General features: G+C 51.0%; 1 protein-coding gene across 1 annotated transcript in view; it reads right to left on the bottom strand.

The window, feature by feature from the left end:
- Positions 1-20,945, bottom strand: part of ptch2 (patched 2) — a 36,329-nt gene that overhangs the window by 1,023 nt on the left and 14,361 nt on the right. The window contains exons 6-21 of the mRNA XM_063218932.1: positions 19,254-19,449; positions 19,005-19,126; positions 18,088-18,235; positions 16,213-16,344; positions 15,735-15,890; positions 15,446-15,538; positions 15,148-15,273; positions 13,908-14,026; positions 12,989-13,761; positions 11,380-11,522; positions 11,063-11,243; positions 10,666-10,946; positions 8,436-8,573; positions 7,854-7,996; positions 2,270-2,669; positions 1-2,140 (exon numbers count right to left, since the gene is read on the bottom strand). The exon at positions 1-2,140 is cut by the window's left edge and continues 1,023 nt beyond it. Of these exons, the coding sequence (XP_063075002.1) occupies positions 1,616-2,140; positions 2,270-2,669; positions 7,854-7,996; positions 8,436-8,573; positions 10,666-10,946; positions 11,063-11,243; positions 11,380-11,522; positions 12,989-13,761; positions 13,908-14,026; positions 15,148-15,273; positions 15,446-15,538; positions 15,735-15,890; positions 16,213-16,344; positions 18,088-18,235; positions 19,005-19,126; positions 19,254-19,449 (3,676 nt within the window). The 3' untranslated portion in view covers positions 1-1,615. The remainder of the gene's footprint in view (positions 2,141-2,269; positions 2,670-7,853; positions 7,997-8,435; positions 8,574-10,665; positions 10,947-11,062; positions 11,244-11,379; positions 11,523-12,988; positions 13,762-13,907; positions 14,027-15,147; positions 15,274-15,445; positions 15,539-15,734; positions 15,891-16,212; positions 16,345-18,087; positions 18,236-19,004; positions 19,127-19,253; positions 19,450-20,945) is intronic.

Raw genomic sequence — 20,945 nt, 5'->3', positions numbered from 1 at the left:
ATTGCATATGGACTCTGTGGTGTATACTGTACTGAAACCCCACCAAGAGTAAAACAACACAATAGAAGAAGAAAAAAACCTCCCTTTGCATGTAGATTCCCTTTTGAAGAAGGCCATTGGGTGGAGAAAGGAAAATCTGCCACATATTGCCTCTGCCCGAGTCTCCCAGCAACATGGGAGACAGAATGACAGAATTTCAGCGCACCCAATTTGACAAAACAAAACAAAAAAACAAAAGAGAGAAAAATCCAATAGGCTTATTTTGAAACTCCTTCAAGTAGTACAACAGAACAACTGCAAAATGACAGAGATGAGGTGATAGTGTAGCAGTTGGAAAGGCAGATGAAGGCAGTGTCACAGTGGGGGAGCCTCTGCAAGAGCATCCCCCCTACTGTATGCCACACCGCCCCTCATAAACAGACCCCCAGCCAACGTGATGATGGTTTTTAAGTGAGCCCAGGTAAAAGATTAAACAAAATGTGCTACATGCATGGGCACTCTTGGTGAACCATGCACGATTCAGCTGGTGATTCAGACTCTCACTCATTCTTACCATCTAGACAAATGTAACTTGTGAACGAACAACAGTAACAACAAATCTCCCTTAAATGACATGGGGCCACAAGCAATGACAGACTGAGGATGGTTTCTCGGATAGTGACCTGAGGGGAACATATGGCTCACCCCAGATATTGACATATACAACATGAACATTGAACGCACAGTTAATGAGAGAAGAAAGGCACAATGGCAGCTACTGTTAAAAAAGATGCAAAGTTGTGAAAGAGATTAACACCAAAATCAAAAGAACAAAAAAACTACATGATCCCATGCTATTTGACACATGGAAAGGTATGACAGAAGCGCATGGGATTGAGAACAGTCTCCTGGTATTTCTGTTTGTGTTTGTGCAGTGCAATCAAAGACAAGGCATCACCTTTGAATAATAAAAGAAAAGCCTGCTATTGGCTGCAGTGTAAAATGTGTTTTTTTTGCTTTTTCCATTTACAATTTGGGGGAAAAGGGTACTGCATATTTTCAAGGCAAACCATTTCAAACTTGAAGTGTAGCAGCAAAATGAACACTGACCTTTAATTTTCAATAACCTAATATTTACCATTTCACTCTTTTTTACATATAGCACAATTTTATCTATACACTGGGGAACATAACCCCCACAGCCTCTTATACATCTGACTTTTATACAAGAGAATACACAAGTTATACAGTACTCTTTTAAATAAGTTTTCCCTCTTTTTTAGTATTAAAATATATATTTATAAATTTATATATTCATATATTTAAACAAGACCTTTTAAAATCTTTTAAAATAAATCCTCTTGTCTGTGTGTAAGGTCTATGTACAGATCAAAGTGAAAGTCTGTGGATGTGGGGACTTCCCAAAGACAGCCAGAAACAGATTCCAGACAAAAAGTTAGGGGTGGGGGGTTGGGCAGTGTCTAGCAATCTTTGGCTGCTTGAATCCAAAGACCACCTGTAGCACAAGAGGATGGAAGACAATACCGCAGGACTGGTGCTGTCCGTTTCAGGTGGATCTAAGTGAGTAACTTTCATTCATTCATGTTTTTGTTGTTCTTGGAAAATGCCTAATCGCCTAGAGAGCCTTGTTAGCTTCATTCTGGTTCTTTTCTACAGATTCCAGGTCTTGGAGTTCCAAAGACTCAGTCTTGAACGATTGTGTGGCTTTCCCAAATGACTGCGAAGTCCTTTTCATCTCTTCAAAAGAGTCCAGCTCACTGTCCTCAAAGCCCTCGTGCATGTAACCCTGGTATGACCCCGGCAAACTGGGGTGCACGGCTACTGTCACAGAAGCGGTGGCAGTCACCATGGTAACAGTGTTGCTGGGCCGCTGTAGTACTCCTCCCGCACTCTGGCCTGGGGCCTTAGTCCTGTTTTGATGCGGCCCTCTGCAAGGCTGGGAGCCGGGGGCAGTAGAGTGATTAGTCCTCCCAGGGCAGTAGGCCCTGCTACTGGGCAAATGCTGCCTCCTGGGTCCCTGGTACTCCTGTTTGCCGTCCCACGGGGTGATCTGCGAGCTGACTGAGTTCACCGCGTTCTGGGTAGCCTCGCTCATCGGACCCTTCAGGGTGGCTGGGCTTTCACTGTAAGGCTTCACCACCTGCAGATGATGAGAAGGGAGCACATATGCACTGGGTTAGGGAACTGCAAAGCCATACACCAATATGTTGACACTCATGAGCAGTGAAGGTAAAGTAGAGGCCTTTCAGTGTAGAAAACAAATACGTACTGTGAGCTTGGGGAAGCTGGGGTTCTTGCTGGCCTCCAGCAGTATGTGCGAAGTGGCTGGTGGAGGCGTAATGTAGGAGCTCCGGTCGCAGTACTTGTACTCCTCCTCGCCGATACCCGACGTGGAGGTGGTCGTCTCCGAGTAATACTCCGAGTCGGAGGACTCCGAGGAGAACGCCTGCTGACGCACGCCGCCCCTGCTGGTCTGGTGCCCGGCGTAGTAGCCGTGGTGAGTCATGGGTGGAGGCAGGGGCTCCGGCGAGGGGGGAGGCATGTGGCTGGCGTTGTCGGCAGGAGTGACCTCAGCAGGCGGGCCGATGAGGGAGAGCAGCACGGGCAGCAGCACCAAGCCGTTCAGGACGCCCAGCAGTGTCAGGATTGCCAGCACAGCAAAGAAGTATCTGGAGGAGGAACAGACAGAGAGCACACAGAGAGAGAGAGAGAGAAACATAGCATTGGGGTTAATGGGAGACATTACTAATGTGGAGTGATCGCTAAAGCAAACACAGGCACACTCGGGCAGGGACTGTGCAGGCAGGCAGAGTGAGGAATGGGGGAATTCGGGCTATTGTGATCACTGCTTTGCCCCCCAACAACCCCCACCCCACCCCACATTTCAGTATCCCTTTCTTCTTTCTGTTCACGTTCCCCGTCTGACTATGTCCTCTCTCCTGGCGACCTCACAACACTGGAGAAATTCCAAGACTCCATCTTGGAACTGAGTGCACTCTCTCTCTCTCTCTCTCTCTCTCTCTCTCTCTCTCTCTCTCTCTCTCTCTCTCTCTCTCATGCTCCTTCTGTCTCTCTCGCTTTCTCTCCCTCTGGGAGCCCTCATCTATCACCACGACTCTGCCACTTCCTGAAGAAATGTGTTTACATTAGAGAGCACATCCTACGCCTCAGAAACTACTCTGGCCCTCCCCTGTCTCTCCCTGGCTTCCTCCATCTCTCTCTCTCTCTCTCTCTCTCTCTCTCTCTCTCTCTCTCTCTCTCTCTCTCTCTCTCTCTCTCTCTCTCTCCCTCTCCTACCCCTCCCTGTGGCCCCAGGGTTGCTGCTGCTGCTGCTGCTAATGTAATTTTCCCCTCAACAACTTAATATCCCATCTCAATCAGATCCCATTTCAGCATGGCCAGGGCACACCACCTCTATGTTTACGCTGAGCTGGCCAAAGGCGTCTTTTTTCCCCCCTTTTTCTCTCTTTTTTCGTCTTTGTTTTGTTTTCTGTTTTTTTTTATATTCAGTCTTTGCAGGCACCACCAACTCTGTAGTTCCACTGCAGTTTTATTGGACAGTAAATATGTAAGGCATGCGCACCCACTCTAAGGGTGTACTACACTATATCCTGCTCTTGGTAGAAGTGGCCACAGCCCATTATTACACTGTAGCTCTCAAGTCTGTCCTTGAGGGCAAAGGATCAACGTTGACAAGAGCGGACCTCTACTATGACACAAGTGCCTGATATTACTTAAACGCGAGGGGCCTGGCTGGGTAATGAAAGGGGCCCCGAAAATGAGCTTCTTAGCAGGGCAGAGAACCAGCAGGAAACACCACCCTCCTCTGTCAAAGCCAAGAACATGGAGGGCTGGCTGGCTGGCTGGCATGGGGAGAGATGGCGCATCTGGCGGCGCGCGGTGGGCTGGGAGCGGCCCTGGAAACATGTGTGCTTGGATGTCGGAGGACGAGCGGGTGAGCGCAGCAAGTGAGCGGGAGGGAGAGAGGGAGGGATGGAGGTGGGGTTGAGGCTGGCTGTGCGTGCCCACTCAGCCAACCCAGACACGGAGCCCAGTGTGTGATGCTACAACCACCAGCCGCATGGCTTTGAGGGGGTGGGTGGAAGGAGAGACAGAGGGAGTGAGTAAGAGAGAGGGAGAGGGAGAACTCGTCTTCTTGGCTCCATGGTTTGTGTACAATGAGCTAGGGAGGGAGAGGGAGGGCAGGGGTGGGGGGGTGCCCTTCGTGTCTTGTTAGCTGGGAGGTTTGGGTAATGGGCAACAGAGCCGCGAGGGCTGTCTGTGTCTCCGCGCCACACCGCGGCTCGGAACACTGAGGGAGGGCTTAGGCTCACCACAAGAAAGAGAGTGCATCAGAAAATTAGAGAGTGCTAAACTTAAATGCTAACACATACACACTCACAAACACACACAGTCACAGGCACGCAACAGAAAGAGACAGCTCAGCTCTTTTTCAACCGAGAGAAAAGGAATGAAATATGAGGGGAAAACAACTACGAGAATAAAGGGATTCTAGATCCCCTCCCCCATTTCCCACAAACTAACCCACTTAAATGAGGTCGCACCTCATATGATTTATATGTTTTTTAATAGCTATATTTCAAGCCTGTCTGTTCACAGCTGTACAGAAAAGACTGCTGTCCGCTGACCCGTCCTCTTGCATGGGAGCTATGTGTTTACTTTGGCTGTCGTAGCACTGTCAGACAAAATGAATCGTAAAACACTGCTAAAAAGATTACAGGTCCGCGAGCAATAGTCCCTACCGAATGTCCATTTCGGAATCTATTTCAGTTTCGGCTCTGTCACATTTCTCCAGGGCACCGGTGTTTTTTTACTGTGTCACACAGTGCAATCAGTTTAACTAGACTGTAACCATCCAAGCTCGGACCTTCTGCACATCTCGAGGTTGTGTCTGAGGTTTTAAGAGGGCCTCTCCTAACCTCTCTAGGTGGCCTGGGTGGTGCCCTGGGCCTCCACTGAGCCAGAGAGGAAGAGTTCCGGATTGTAGGAAGGAGTCAAGTTCAACTATAGAACCAGTCAAATTTGGAGCCCTAAGCCTGCTCTCACTAAGCCCCTTTCTCCTCCCCAACAGACCCCCTCCACCCACCCCTCCTCACCACTTTTGCTCCTCTCTCTCTCTCTCCCTCTCGCTCTCTCCCCCCCCCCCTCTCTCCCTCCATCTCTCTTTCTCTCACTCTCTCATGACTGCCTCATTAACAAAGCCAAAGCAGACTGCTCGAGTGTGCACTATTTTCTTTTCCAGTTTGCTTTGAAAATCGCACAAGAACTGTGTATCTTTGCAGAAAAAAAGAATGAAAAAGAAAGAAAGAAAGAAAGAAAGGAAAGCCTTGAGCTTAGCCCATGTGCTCCTTCCTTTGGCCAAAAAGGACCTAATGTAAAAACACTGTCTTTGTTATTTACACGGTTTGTGTTCGATGTTTAAAGCACGGGGGTCATAAAACCAGAGAGAAAGAGCAGACGAAGCCCACAAGACCATCTCTGGCTGCCCTTCTTCCCACCTCCGATTGGCTACAAGCAAACAACTCTACCTAACCATCCTTGGAGCACACCAAAAAGATGGAAGAAAAAGTCACTTGTTTATTTTACTAAGTCAACATTCAGAACGTGGAGTGTGATTTATTTTAAAGGGGGGGAGGGGGGTTAAAAAGAGAGAGAAGAAAAAAAGAAAAAGGAAAAAAAGAGAAAAAGACAGAAAGGAAAAAAAATGGGGGAAAAAAGCGAAACCATCCATGGGCCCCAGTTGGGTTAGACCTCCAGAGTAGACCTAGTGTTAGGAATTCTGTTGTTTATATAAACTGTAATCTTTTCCATTCCGAGTCAGGGGTTGGAAGGGGTGGCTCCTCCAGAGTGGGCCGCAGAGCCTGTTCTGCTGTTTATTCAGCGCTCCACCGCCAGGAGATGTTTACAGCAATGTATTTATGCTTCTCCTCAGCTAGAGGGCCCACGTTCTCTCAGCCCCCCGCCCCCCGCCTCCCGCCGCCCCCCCTTCATCTAAACAAGACCTCCCAGTGTGAATGCCCTTGTGCTGGTCCGCTACCTCCACCAAATGTTTCTTCCCCCGACTCTGCCTGCCATGGCACTAGCCTAACAGCACTTAAAAGCACAACTAAAGCGGCAAACACACAACACAACAGAACTCAACACAACACACACAAGAACACACACACACACACACACACACACACACACACACACACACACACACACACACACACACACACACACACACACACACACACACACACACACACACACACACACACACACACACACACTCACTTACTCTCTCTCTCTCTCACACACACACAGTTCCTATCCTTCCAACTCTGTCTTTTCTCTCGATTTTCTCTCTCTCTCTCTTTCTCTTTCTTTGTCTGCATTTTTAGTGGGGAAAGTATCCTTTCTCCATCTGACTTGATTCAAACACTTGGAGAATGCTTGAATGGCCACAATGCCAAGAAGCCACCCTGAGCGTATATATACTCTCTGACGTGCTGCTCTGCTCTCTGCTCTGCTAGGCTCTACTCTCTAAGTAAGCGATTTTTTTGTCATGGGTCTGTTTGAGGCGGCTCTCTCAAGGCTGTGGTTTGGTTCCAGCTGAGCCCAGATTCAGCTGAAAAACACAGCTATTTGCCTTTTTTGTGAGGAGAATCGTTGAGCAAAGCAGCATGCATGAGGCAGAAAAAAACCCCTTGGTCTGGGCTAAGCGCTTTCTGGTTGGGGAGAGAAAGTGACCAGTTCAACCCAAAATCTGGGCTGGGCCTAAATGCCTTTATGTGGTTTAGAGTTTAGGAGAAAAGGCTGTCAACTGGATAATTGGACAGTTGACAAATTCCTTAAAGGGACAGATTGTGGGTGAGTGTGTGTGAGAGAGGGTGTGTGTGCGTGTGTCTGTCTATATGTGTCTGTGTGTGGTGTAGACACACACACAGACAGACACAGACACAGACACAGACACAGACACACACACACACACACACACACACACACACACACACACACACACACACACACACACACACACACACACACACACACACACACACACACACACACACGCGCGCGTGCCACCCAGTGTGTTGAGTATTTACATGTTTATGAGCAGCTGCTGTAGCTGTGCCCCCCCTTGATGTTTTCCCCATTTGTTGTGCCCTCGTTCAGGGGGGGCGCTCAGTTGTTGGTGGTGGTGGGAGCCGACAGACAGACAGACAGACAGACAGACAGACAGCGTCAGAGTGACAACGCCAGGTGAGAGGAGAGAGAGAGGTGGGAGACAAACATTCCCACCTGTACCAGCGTCATCTACCACCACTACCCCCCTGTCTTGACGCTCACAAATGCACAGGCACACACAAAAATGCACCCACACACACACACAAACGTACACCCATGATGGACACACAACACAAACCGCCACAGATACACTGATTCACTTTTGCCTTCCTGCCCTTACCTCGCCTTAGGGTAATCTGACAACTGTCTCAACAGCTCAGCGTAGTATAAACACACCACACTCACACACACACACACACACACACACACTATCGCTTCACACACACACACACATACACACACACACACACACACACACACACACACACACACACACACACACACACACACACACACACACACACACACACACACACACACACACACACACACACGCAAAGCGCTAACATATGGAGACGGTTGAGAGAGGGTTGCAGCAGGAAACCGGAGCCAAAAATGGAGCAAGAGAAGGAGCTAGCGAGGAGGAGGAGGAGGAGTAGGAGGAGGAGGACAGGACAAGACAAGACAGGACAGCCTGGAGAAGTAACGTCTGGTCTCACCTCATGATGAAGTCGAACTCGGAGCCGGCTAGCATGAGCACCCCCAGCAGAGTGGAGATGGCGCCGTCCATCACGGGGGCAAACATGTGCTCCAGGGCCATGGCCGTGCGCGAGTTCCTGTCTCCGATGGCCGTGAGGAACCCCTGCAGGACGGACGGAAGAATGTACGCAGAGACACTCAGTCTGTGGCCTGTGTCACCCCCACACATCACATCACATCACATGACCAACGCTACCACTCTACTACACATAACCCCCCCCCCCCCCCCAACTGCCACCCCATGGCCTGTGTCACCCCCACATTACAAGACGCCACCACTTTACTACACATCCCCCCCACCCCAACTACCACCCCATGGCCTGTATCACCCCCACATTACAAGACGCCATCACTACTACACATACCCACCTCTCACCCCCAACTGCCACCCCAAAAGCACTGCCGCCATCCCCCACTTTTAGTCCCACCCCATTGACAGACAGCTGGGCCAATCTTTCAAGTTTTGTAACACAGGAGCCACCAGGAATGCTGGGAATGAGAGCCATTAGGGTGTTACGGTATCTGCTGTTCGGTTTGCTTACCAGGGCGATGTGAACGGTAAACTCCACTCCTATGCCAACGGAGGCGATGAGGATGACCACGGGGATGGCACTGAGCTTGATGCCAATCAGGCCCATGATGCCAAAGAGTTCCACGGTCATCATAGCCAAGATGAAGACCTGTCGAGACAAGATGGTGGGTGGTTGGGGAGGGGGGAGAGGTGTCAGGAAAGGGAAGAGAGGGTTAGCCGGTTCATGTGGTAACATCTCGGCCCCCCAACTACAAAGCCGGAGTTTGTCATAACATCTGATTTTTTTCTTCTTCTCCTTCGCCCCACTTAGAAGAAATGGCTTATGACCAACCCACTAATGACAACAGCGTAGCGTAGACTCTCTCTCTCTCTCTCTCTCTCTCTCGAGTCATGCCATTTTTTTCCACACACACATGTGGTTTGTAGCCCAGAAATCCTGCATTCACCCCCCACCCCCCCCCCCACCCCCCCCCCCCCCCCCCCCCCCGCCTCCACCCTCCACCACCACCACCAAGGACCCCCACCCCCATCACTCCCAGCCCCTTCATCTGCCTAGCCATATCAGGTTACACTGCAAAGCACCTCCCAGCTTCCATCGCCCCCCCCCTCCCCGGCTCTGCTTTCAGCGAAGGGGGAAATGACTGACACTGTCAGACAAAGGGGGGAGCGAGCAGGAGGACTTTGCTGCTAACCCCCTACTACACCGACCCACACACAGACCCACCCACCATCAAGTGCTCTGACGTTACTTCAGCACCAACGCACCGAAAATCATTTCCTCCCTTTTTTCTCATCACTCCTTTTTCCCCATCAAGGCCAAACAAGAGACTACCAAAACAACATACACACAAACACACACACACACACACACACACAGCATTATAGTCCTTTTTTTCTTGCCTTTGATGTTGGCAGGGGTCCCAATTTGGTCACGGTTAAATTGGAGATGGTAAAACCTGTTTTTATTGCGGCCACATATAGGCAGTGAAACTGTAGAGTGTAGAGGACAAGAGCAGAGAGACAGGCCAGAGACAGTGGGACTGCACATGTGTGTGTGTGTGTGTGTGTGTGTCTCAGTGTGTGCATGTGTGTTCATCTTTCTGGGTGTCTGCCTCTGCCTGCGTGCGTGTGTGTGTGTGTGTGTGTGTGTGTGTGTGTGTGTGTGTGTGTGTGTGTGTGTGTGTGTGTGTGTGTGTGTGTGTGTGTGTGTGTGTGTGTGTGTGTGTGTGTGTGTGTGTGTGTGTGTGTGTGTGTGTGTGTGTGTGTGTGTGTGTGTGTGTGTGTGTGTGCGTATGTGATTCTGTGTGTGGCGTGGAAAGGTAAGAGAGCATGCTTGAAAGACAGGCAGGCCCACTTAACACTCAGACAGCGTGCTAGATTTGATCCATTCGTATCAAATGTGGTAGGGGCTGACTGAGGCTCGACACTGAAATGCCACTCAAAAAGTAACGGTCACCCGAGTCCTCTTCCCATCCCTTGTCCTCAGAGCAGACCCTCCCCATGTGGGGATGTTGTCCCCACCAGCCTGTGTGAAATGTTTCCCAGCCGCTGAACTGACAGGGAGTCCCACCACCCCCACCCACCCACACCCCCCTGTGCACTACTCCCCAGTTCCCCTAGCTATAGCACCACCACACCCCCCCACCCCGGGGCTGATGGATGGGTTTAGCAGGCCAAGGTCGCGACTAGGCAGATCCGTCCTGTCCCCAAATTATTTGCACAAAGGCAGTTTGAGGTAAAAGCCTTCAGGAGAGCTTTGCCGCTCTTTTGCATTTCCTATTTGAAAAAAAAAACCTTGCAGTCCCCACATTAGAATGACAAAAGGGGGTTGGGGACGATTCAGTGTGCATGTGTGTGTGTGTGAGCACAGAGAGAGTGAGCACGGAGGAGACAGAGCCAGGGAGAGAGAGAGAGAGAGAGAAAGAGAGAGAGAGAGAGAGAGAGAGAGAGAGAGAGAGAGAGAGAGAGAAAGCAGCACCCTCTGGCCAACCCACTGAGGCGCTCCCCACTGAAGGGCCCTCCATGACAGGGTTATTGAGCTGTGCAGCAGGAATAAAGGCAGAGGGAGAGGGGAAGGGCAAAGAAGGCGGTGGTAGAGAAGAGAGAGAGAGAGAGAGAGAGAGAGAGTAGAGAGAGAGAGAGTAGAGAGAGAGAGAGAGAGATACAGTAGAGAGTAAGAGAGAGAATTGGCGAAACAGACAGAAGAGAGGAGATAAAAGGGTAGTGAAGAAGTAACTTACAATCACGCCGGCGGTCCAGGGGTTGAGCAGGAGGATGGCACACACCAGGAAGGTGCAGGCCAGCACTACGCTGATGGCCAGCAAGAACCAGTGGCGCAGGCCGATGTACTGCTCCCAGAACAGGAAGGGGTAGCCATTGGGGTAGTTGCGGATGCCCTTGCGGTTGAACTCCTCGCAAATGGCACGCACACTCTCAATAGCCTCCACGAAGTCGGACGCCTGCCTCAGGCCGTTCAGGTAGAAAGGGAACTGTGCAAACTCCAGAGGCTCAGCAGCGGGAACTGGAAAGGAGCAGAACACACGTGGTGACTTAAACTGTTTTTCCACCAAGGTCTCTGCACAATATCAAACTTCTCCGTTTGAGAGGTGAGAACCTTGAAATTATATAGACACTCACTGCGCAGGTTCTCGCCGGTGGTGTCATACTTGTCATGGATCCACTCGCGAGGGTGGGGGTAGAAGTTTGCCTGCGATGCAGCGTAGCCCAGCGGGTCGTTACTGACCCACACGGTGAGGTAGATGTAGAAGACCTCTGGTGGGATCTGACCTTCATCGTCCACCAGACGTCTGGATGTCAACTGAAAATAAAACAGGCCAACAAAAAAAAATGGTTTAGAGAGGGCACGGATGAGCAAGCAGGCGGATTTCAAAATGAGAACATGATGCAGCAGCGTGAGGCAGCTGTAGGGGAGAGGACATGGATGGAGGCTCCACCTGGCTGTAGTTGAAAGGTTCCTTCTTGGAGCCGGTCTGGATGAGGAGCTTGTAGGCCAGAGCTCCGTCCTCGGTTCCATTGCGGTAGCTGTCATGAGTGATCCTGCCAGCCTCCCAGTCTGCGTCAAATGTGGCCTGGAGTCCTACGAGGGAGAGAGAGAGAGAGCAAGAGAGAGAGAAAGAGAGAGAGAGAGAGAGAGAGAGAGAGAGAGAGAGAGAGAGAGAGAGAGAGAGAGAGAGAGAGAGAGAGAGAGAGAAGAGAAGGGAAAAGAGAGAATGGGTGGTTGAGTTAGGGGTCTGGTTCCGTAAGCAGCCAAAGAGCCGTTCGTTTCCAAGCCTGCAGAGTGGCTCCCATGCCAACACGAACACAAGATGATGATTGGTGCAGCCTGTGCTACTTTTGGAGGGGACTCGAACACCCGGGAAACTGAGATGAAATTTTTTGGAAAAACAAATTAAAATTCATTTTGCTTGGAGGAAATACACACATACGCTCGGCCATGCACGCGCACACTCACATATGCACACATTCGCGTGCCCACACACACACATACCCGTGCCCATGCACACACACACACACACACACACACACACACACACACACACACACACACACACACACACACACACACACACACACACACACACACACACACACACACACACACACACACACACACACACACACACACACACACACACACACACACGCACACACGCGCACACATGCAGTGAGCCGCACATGGATACAAAAACAGTCTCTTGCCACCCCCTCCTCTCTACGTGGGTCTTTGTGCCTGGGTACTCAATATGTGTGTGTGGGCTGAATACACTAACCAGCAAAAGCCTTTCGTGTTCCCTAAATTACAAAGTCTGACAACAGCTGAAAAACAGTTTCCACAGCCTTTCTATAATTACAGAGATCTCCCTCACAAGAAAAGGAAATAGCATGGGGGGGACCAGGGAGTGGAGCGCCAGCCAAGGCCTTTTAAGTCGCTCCAATTTCCACATGCTATTGAGGAGGCAAGTTCCCTTTCCATCACCCCCGTTTTGCCGCCCAAACTTCACCCAGGAAGCGCACGAGTGAGAAAGGGAGGGAGGGAGCAGCCTGGCGGCAGGGGTGGTGGGAGAGGTCAGAGGCTGCAGGCAGATAAACTCTGACCTCACCCTGGCCAGCCCACCTGGGGTGTTGGTGGAAAAGATGGAGAAACAGGCAGATGATACAGCAGAGAGAGAGAGAGAGAGAGAGAGAGAGAGAGAGAGAGAGAGAGAGAGAGAGAGAGAGAGTGATGTATGTGAACTTTCCCTGAACTCATCGCCTCACCTGCAGCACTTTGCTGCCCCATTCGGCGCTCATCCCCAAAGAGCGACACACAGCAGTGTCTCCCAACCCCAAAGGGCAGTCTTGCCACAAAAGTTACAAAAACGAAAATAGCTTTTTCAAAATCCAGCATGAAAGGATCGTGATGGCTACATATTTATAAACAAACAGAGAGAGAGAGAGAGAGAGAGAGAGAGAGAGAGAGAGAGAGACAGACAGACAGACAGACAGACAGACAGACAGACAGACAGACAGACAGACAGACAGAGGAAGTAGATCGTGTTTTACCTCTCAGCCAATCCAGGAAGTAGTGGAGCCACATGCGCGGCAGTTTCTGGTCGCTGTCCCGCACCACGTATTTCACCGAGTTGAACGCGTTGTGGATCTGCAGCAGCTCCCGCTGAGAGCGGGCGTAGTCAAAGCCGTCCATGGTGACCAGGTACATGTTGTAAAACGAGAAGTACTTGAACTGCGCCGCGATGAAGTCGTATTCCTTAGTGTCCCGGGGCACGATGTCGGTCAGGTATAGTCCGTCATGCACCATGGTGGTGCCGTAGAGGCTGAGGCCCAGCAGGGCCACGAACATCACGATCACCACCGTCTTGGTCTCGGGCTTCAGCAGCAGCGGGGCGTACTTCTCCTGAGCGAAGCTGGACAGGTTCCAGCGGAAGAAAGGGAGAGGCGCGCAGTCGCGGCCCTCCTTCGGGTCCTCCACCTGGGCCAGCAGGTCCCTGGTGGAGCTGGAAGGGGAGAAGAGTTGGGAGCCGTAGGGGTCGGAGGTAGGGGAAGGGGCTGGGGCTGGGGCAGGGGCCGGCATGGTGGTTGGCGAGGGGGTGACGATGACCGAGGCGGGGCCGGTGGAGATCTGGGAGGTGGGCGGGAGGATGGTGACGATGTGCTGACCGGCGGCGTCGCACTGGGTGAAGGCCTGCACGGTGGTGGTGATGTGGGTGCTGGTGGTGATGGTGGAGCCGGTGTAGGTGGGGGTGGGGGGAGAGCGCGGGTGGCTGTCAGTAGAGTATTCCTGTGGCTGGAGCTGAATGACCCGCGAGGCGCAGGGGCTGCAAAAAAAACCACAAACACAACACGGCATACACAGTTAGTCACTGTGGATCGACAAAAAGCATTAATATACATGTAATAACAATAAACCCCCAGCGAAAAAAAGAAAGAATAAACAGGTTTATTTGCATTTATTGTACGGTACCTGTAGAAGCAGCACAGAATGTCCAGCCGTTTATCTTCACGCCGGTGAAGGTCCAGGCTCAGGATAGCGGGAAATATAAGCAGGACCATGGCAAAGTTGAACACCACTACAATAGCAGCCTGGAGAGAGAGAAAGGGATAGAGAGAGAGAGAGAGAGAGAGAGAGAGAGAGAGAGAGAGAGAGAGAGAGAGAGAGAGAGAGAAAGAGAGAGAGAAGGAGGGAGGGAGGGACGGAGAGAGATGTTAAGGCGAGGAGCCAAGTCTCTTTTTCGCTCATGTCTGTCTCTCACCCAGCCACACAGCTGCCATCTGAACTTGACAAAAAAGGTTCTCTACATTCAAGCTCCCTCGCTGTTTTAGTGCCTCGGATTGAATCCCAGAAAGTTTAAAAAATGCCCCCCTAAATCAACTGGTAACCCCCCTCCCCCACCCTTCTTACTCTCTCTCATCTACAACTCTTTTTCGCCTCTCTCTCTCACTCTCTTTCTTTCTCTCTTTCTCTCTCTCTCTCTCTCTCACTCCTCCACAAAACCGTCAACAATCCAGGGTAAGGGGACTCCCAAGGCCGCTGCTGCAAGTCTGAGCAGGACCTTCCCCCCTCCTCCTCCTCCTCCTTCCCCTCCCCTCCAAGCGAGCGCTCAGGCTGACATTATATTCCGTATCATTACACGGGCGGACCACCCAGGGTTAGCCGGGGGAGATCACAGGCCCGCAGTGTGACGGCCGGGGTGATATACTGATATATTCGCCCATCTCATTACTGCTGTACTCCTCTCCACCACCACCACCACGACCCACCTCCTACCTCCCCACCTGCCTCCCCGTATAGTATACACACAATCACACACACACACACAAGAAAAAATTCTGAGGTGTGCAGAAGGAGTGGTGGGGAGGGGGGTGTAGGCAGTAAAAGAGGGGGCGAAAAGAACAAAGGCCTCTCTAGCCATTCACATCGTTTATTAAAAGTAGTCTTTCATTCCTTTTTTTCTCTTTCCACTAACTGCCCCCCCCCTTCTTTAGCACAGTAAGCAAGCAGCCCTGCCAGTCCTGGACTTGAGGATTGAAGTGGAACTGTAAACACGCGCGCGCGCACGCACACGCACACACACACACACACACACACACACACACACACACACACACACACACACACACACACACACACACACACGCACGCACACACAAACACACACACACACGCGCGTACACACACAGCAAAACAGCGTGCTGTGCCATACCTGCAGGGAAAATGCTCGGAGGGCAGGGATGGGCACGAGGGCAGCCATGAAGAAGGCGATCATGTTGTTGATGGAGGTCAAGGCAACACTGGTGCCAGTCCGGCGCAGGCAGTCTCCGGTCCGCTCCTGTGGAAAGGAGAGGCAGGCAGTGGAGGAGAGCGTTAGCAGGCGTCGGCTAGCAGGCGTCGGCTAGCAGGCGAGGCTAAAAGCTAATGCTAAGGCTAACGGTGCTAAGGTTAAGGTGCTGAGTGGAGCTGGAAGGCGTGCGTGATGTGTAACTGTAGCAGCCAGGGCTTGCCTTTAAGGGGATGTTGGACGCGGTCTCCGTGAAGGAGTGAGCCAGCAGGAACATGTCATCTACTCCGATCCCCAAGGCCAGAAACGGAAGCACCTGACAAGGAATACATCACACACACACACACACACACGCACACAAGCGTGCACACACACATGGAGAGAGAGACACACACATACCGTTAGGATTTTAATCAAGAGCACTAGGTATGGCCACTCACATTTTTGCTACTTTTAGGACCAAGTATATTTATGTGAGGGTATTTTTTTAGTACCTAAAGTGTCATGCTTACCTGTGTTGTGGCAGCATTGAAGGAGAGACCCAGCAGAGAGCACAGGCCAAGCCCCGACGCCACGGACAGAGCAACCAGCAGCACTCCTGCCAGCCCCACGGCCCCCTGGGACTTGGCACAGTCCCAGCGTAGCATGGTCACACAGGCATACGCCAGCTAAACACACACACACACACACAGACACACACACACACACACACACACACACACACACACACACACACACACACACACACACACACACACACACATAGAACGAGAGAAGAGGAGAAGTCAACCCACATTTCGAGGGGAAAGCAGAACTTCACCCACAAAATGAGCACATTCAACAGATCACCACAAAATGATGCGATACATAATACTTTAATATAAAACGCAGTCACGGGTCAGCCTTGTAATGTATGACATAGCGTGTAATCGGCCAATGCCGCCTGCCGCAGAAGCGGCAGGTGGCTCCTCTCCTCTCGGGCGCCCTTACCATGAGCAGGTAGCCGCCGGCCACGCGGATCACGCTCACGTCCGAGAAAGACTTCATGATGTCGTTGAGGGTGGTGGTGGAGAAGGCGTGCACACTGGACGAGGAGTTGTGAGGAACGCTCTGGTGCGCCACCTACACAAAAAAAAGGCAACAGTAAGCAGAGGTCCCAACGTTTTACACAACAGCATATTCTACAGATTTTGGTCTTTTATGACTTTATTTGACAAGACAGTGTGAGAGGTGGACAGGAAGCGAATGGGGAGAGAGACGGGGAGGGGTCAGCAAGTGACCCGGGCCAGGAGTCGAACCCTGGTCAGCCGCATGGCAGACAAGTGCCCTACCAGTTGGCCACGGCAGCATACTCTATTCATAGCCAAAAATATTGACCAGTTCCCCAGGATTGGATTCACAGTTGTGACATAATATTATGCTGTGGACAGGACCTCCTTTGCCTAGTGTCCACGGGAGTGTATTTTTAGAGTAAACTTTATGGGGGCCAGCAGTGTGTCACGTTAATGCAGAGAAAATGCAAGCAACACAAAGTTTTTTTTTCTTCGTAGCACCTTAATGCACACCGTACCTCCAATGACACGCTATAATACTCATTGAAAAGTAAACTACGATATTACTACAACGCAGGGCCTTTAGTAATGCACTATGACTTGGCCAATGCCATTCTGGTAACAGCAAATGTATAACGCTGTGTCTTAACGGGTTAACATGCAAAGCAAACATGGCAAAAGAAGAAAAAAAAACAGCACCAAAGTCAAATAACACCTCCCTCCCCACACACCTTCTATTTGTAATATCCAACCACCGAAACAAACAAACAACGAAGGAATCTGGTTGGCCCCCTATGAGGGCTGACAGGCCCAGGAATAATGACCACAGATGCCAAGGGTCAGGGGGCAGCAGGATCAAATGAGATCACTCGCTCTCTCAGGCTCCTCCGTCAGCACAGCGCCGGCTCACCACCGGACCACAACTTCAGCCTCACACTTTGTTTTTACAGTGACCCTCCCCCTCTTTCTTTTCTCGTCTTCCATTCCCCTCTTTCCTCTCCTCTCCTCTCCTCTCCTCTCCTCAACTCTCATTTGCTTTCACCCTCCTTTTTTCTCTCTCTCTCTCCTTCTCTCTCTTATTCTCTCTCTCTCTCTCTCTCTCTCTCTCTCTCTCTCTCTCTCTCTCTCTCTCTCTCTCTCTCTCTCTCTTCACCTTCGTCTCTGAATGAGAGCCGGCCATTGCTGGAGGCACGCTATGCTTGCTGACCCTCCTCCAGTCGGCGAGCTGGGTGTCCGCTATCACAAAAACAGCTTGTTCCTATAACTGGGAGTCTGTCAGTGGCCTCCTAGGACGACTCCGTTTACTAGGCAGCTGAGGATTGATGGAATTCAGGCAGACGTTGGGATCCCCGGGCCGAAGCAAAACAAGCCGCCACCACCACCTACTCTCTCCCCCCTCTCGGACACACACACACACACACACACACACACGCACACACATACACACACATGCACACGGGCCCTATAAGCCCGCGTTTCCCCTCTCATCGTGCCCTTCCCTTGTAGCAGGTAAGCTCAGGATAACGCTAAAGACCTCTGCCTAACCTGCCTCATACGCTCCATCCATAGCCAAGGAGAGAAAGTACAACATGCACAATAGGTTGGATTTGGGTCAAGAGACAGAAGCTGAGCGTGTGTGTGTGTGCGTGTGTGTGTGTGTGTGTGTGTGTGTGTGTGTGTGTGTGTGTGTGTGTGTGTGTGTGTGTGTGTGTGTGTGTGTGTGTGTGTGTGTGTGTGTGTGTGTGTGTGTGATAGAGAGAATATGGGAAAAGGAAACAGAGAGATACTGTAGAACAGGGGAGCAGGAAATTACCTCGACAAACTTCCTCTGCCATGTTTCGAGGATAGCCGTGGCCTTATCTTCATTCCAGTTGATGTCGTGAATCTCGTAGTCGTCTTTGAAATGCTCATAGAGCTGCCTGGGGCTCATCAGGAGGAACATGGTCTGAAGAGCTTCAGCGCTGGAGTAACATAGTGGGAGAATATTATAATCAATTTCACACATACACACATACACACCCACACACGACACAGCTATGTGTGTCCACCAAACAACTACTCTCCGAGGCATTGATACGGTAGACGGATGTGCCAGCATGGCTTTCGTAATTTAGTAAGTGTAGAGCTTCAGCGCTGGAATAACATAGCGGGAGAATATTATGATCAATTTCACACATACGAACTACACAACCACACACGACACAGCTATGTGTGTCACAACAACAACTCTCCATGGCATTGATACTGTAGTAGACGGATGTGCCAGCTTGGCTTTCGTAATTAAGTTAAGTCGCAGTATTTCATTCTGGCGAGAGGAAACCCTTATCTTATTTTAGACGAGGTTATGTTGGTATTTGTGTCATAACTGTTTTTAGCTTGTAGTCAGTCCTCCTTTAACACTTTACTGCTCCCCTTGCTCTATCTGAGCAAGACTTGACCCTCTTTTTTTCATTCCACACCGCAGAGCCGTCAGTGCTATATGTGACTGTCCATCATGTTTAATTGGTCTGTCCTATGCTGGGGTCGGCAGAGGAAACCGATCCCGCCTCATACAAGACATTCCACGGATGTGTGAGGTTATTAGGGCTCCGAAGGATTCCTCGCTAGCTTGTTGGGGCCTCCACTAGAGACGCCCACCCACAACACTGCATACCCCCACGCTCCCAATACTGCCCCCCCCCCTCCCCCCCTGCACACAGCTCCCTTACAACCCCAACCGTGCTCTCTCACCTCTGCAAGGCATTCTGGGTATCCTTCGTCCTGCCACCCAGGATCAGTTCCTCCTGCCAGTGCATGAACTTTTTGGAGAATCCATGGCAACCGCCTTGCAGTTCGGAGGCAATGTCGGGACTCTGTCGGGAGAGCACAGCACCGTATTCAATTAGACCACCGCCCTTCTCTCGCAGTCTGCACAGGAGGACCACACAGCTCGTTTTCCAATAACAAAAAAAGTAACAAAAAATAAACGATGTTGCTTACCTGACGCTGCTCCTTGTTGGGGGCACTGTGCGGGCAGTCGGGGTCGTTGGGGTCAAGGCAGGGCCGGTTCATGTACGCGTGGCCCACCTGGGCCTTGTCCAGCATCTCCTTGAAGCCCTCCAGCGACGTGAACTGGCTCAGCTCCTCCATCAGCTTCAGAGGGTCCAGGTTCATCCACTGGATGTCCGGCATCCCCCTGCAGCCAGCCAATCAAATCCAGGACACACTACTTCAGCACATGGTGTGGTATTGTATGCATCATCAGCCAATCAAAATAGTTTGTGTGTGCATTTGTGTGGGAAACCCGGGCTTATAGGGCCCGTGTGTGTGTGTGTGTGTGTGCACGCACGCACGCATGTGTGTTTGTGTTTATTTATATTCTTTAATCTTCCTGTCCAATACTATATTTCTCATCATCATGCTGTCATCACCCTTTATCCCTGTCTCACTCCTACCCCTTTCCTCCCTCGCTCTCTCTCTCTCTCTCCTCATGTCAGGCCAGGCAGCTTGGTTTTTGGGCTGGAAGCCTTAGGCCGGCTCTGCTCTGCTCTCCCTGGTGGCGGGGCTGCAGATGCTACATAAAGTAGCGTTTATTATCCTGTTACACGGAGGAACATAATGCTCCGGCAGGCCATGGGCTCCTGTCTCTTAACTCTGTGCATCGAGTCATAACAATTACCTCTGGCTCTCAAACATCTTGATAAGGTCCCCGGTGGAGCTGGGGCTGGGCTGGGGGCCACAGGACCCAGGGCTGGGCGGGTAGGAGAGAAAAAAGCCGCCCTGGCCGGCACTCTCCCCACATCTCTCCCCTCTCCTGCTAACTCAAGACTGTGGCGTTCACACAAGCTCCCGACTCAAAGACACTCTAATCCCGATGCTTTTTTCTCTCTGTCCCCCCCTCTCCTTTTTATTGCTTTGCAATGGAGCTAGCTCGGGGTAGTCCCGCCCTCCCCGCGGATTCTAAATTTACAATATTCCTCCACAGAGAAGGTAATTATGTGGCCTGTGGGATCGCCGACTAGTGTCGGCTGACAGTTTTAATCCTGCCAAGACGACTCGGAGCACTGTACTTAAGACACAAGTTCAAGGCCAGAGTCTTGTATGCAGGAAGTACCTTAAGCTCTGAGGGATTGCCTGTGTGTCAGACCAGCATGCCACACTACACTACACACCATTAGTCCAACCAAAACTCAGGGAGAGGGAGAATGTGATCTCAGCCCACAAACAAAAGAGGCTGATCTGAATGCCTCTGTTTACTTGCCATGGCATGCTCTTTTTTTTCAAAGCTTTTGCACATGCGGCCAATTTACCCAAGCATCAACTCCTAGCGTCCTGCTACTAGTGCAAAGTTTCCACAAATGTAGGCTAGACATGACAATGTCCATGATGAAAAGCCCATACTTGTGAACAGCACACACACAAACCAAGCTATCCAACGGGAAGAAGAGAACGTCAGTGTTTTGACAGACACAGCATTGAACTGAAACCTTCTCTCTTGTTTGAAGAGAGTAATTTCTCGAGTCTGCAGCTCTCTTTCTCTGTGATCTCATTCCCATATGAAATAATCCACAGCCAGGCAAGATGACATTAGCCTCAAGCTGACATTAGCCTCAAGATGACATTAGCCTCAAGATGACATTAGCCTCAAGCTGACGTACAAACAGCAGAATGTGGGGGGCCATTTGCTATGGC

The sequence above is a fragment of the Engraulis encrasicolus genome, chromosome 16 (genome assembly GCF_034702125.1).
Source record: "Engraulis encrasicolus isolate BLACKSEA-1 chromosome 16, IST_EnEncr_1.0, whole genome shotgun sequence".
Taxonomy (NCBI): Eukaryota; Metazoa; Chordata; class Actinopteri; order Clupeiformes; family Engraulidae; genus Engraulis; species Engraulis encrasicolus.
This window is presented reverse-complemented; position numbering and strand designations above follow the sequence as displayed.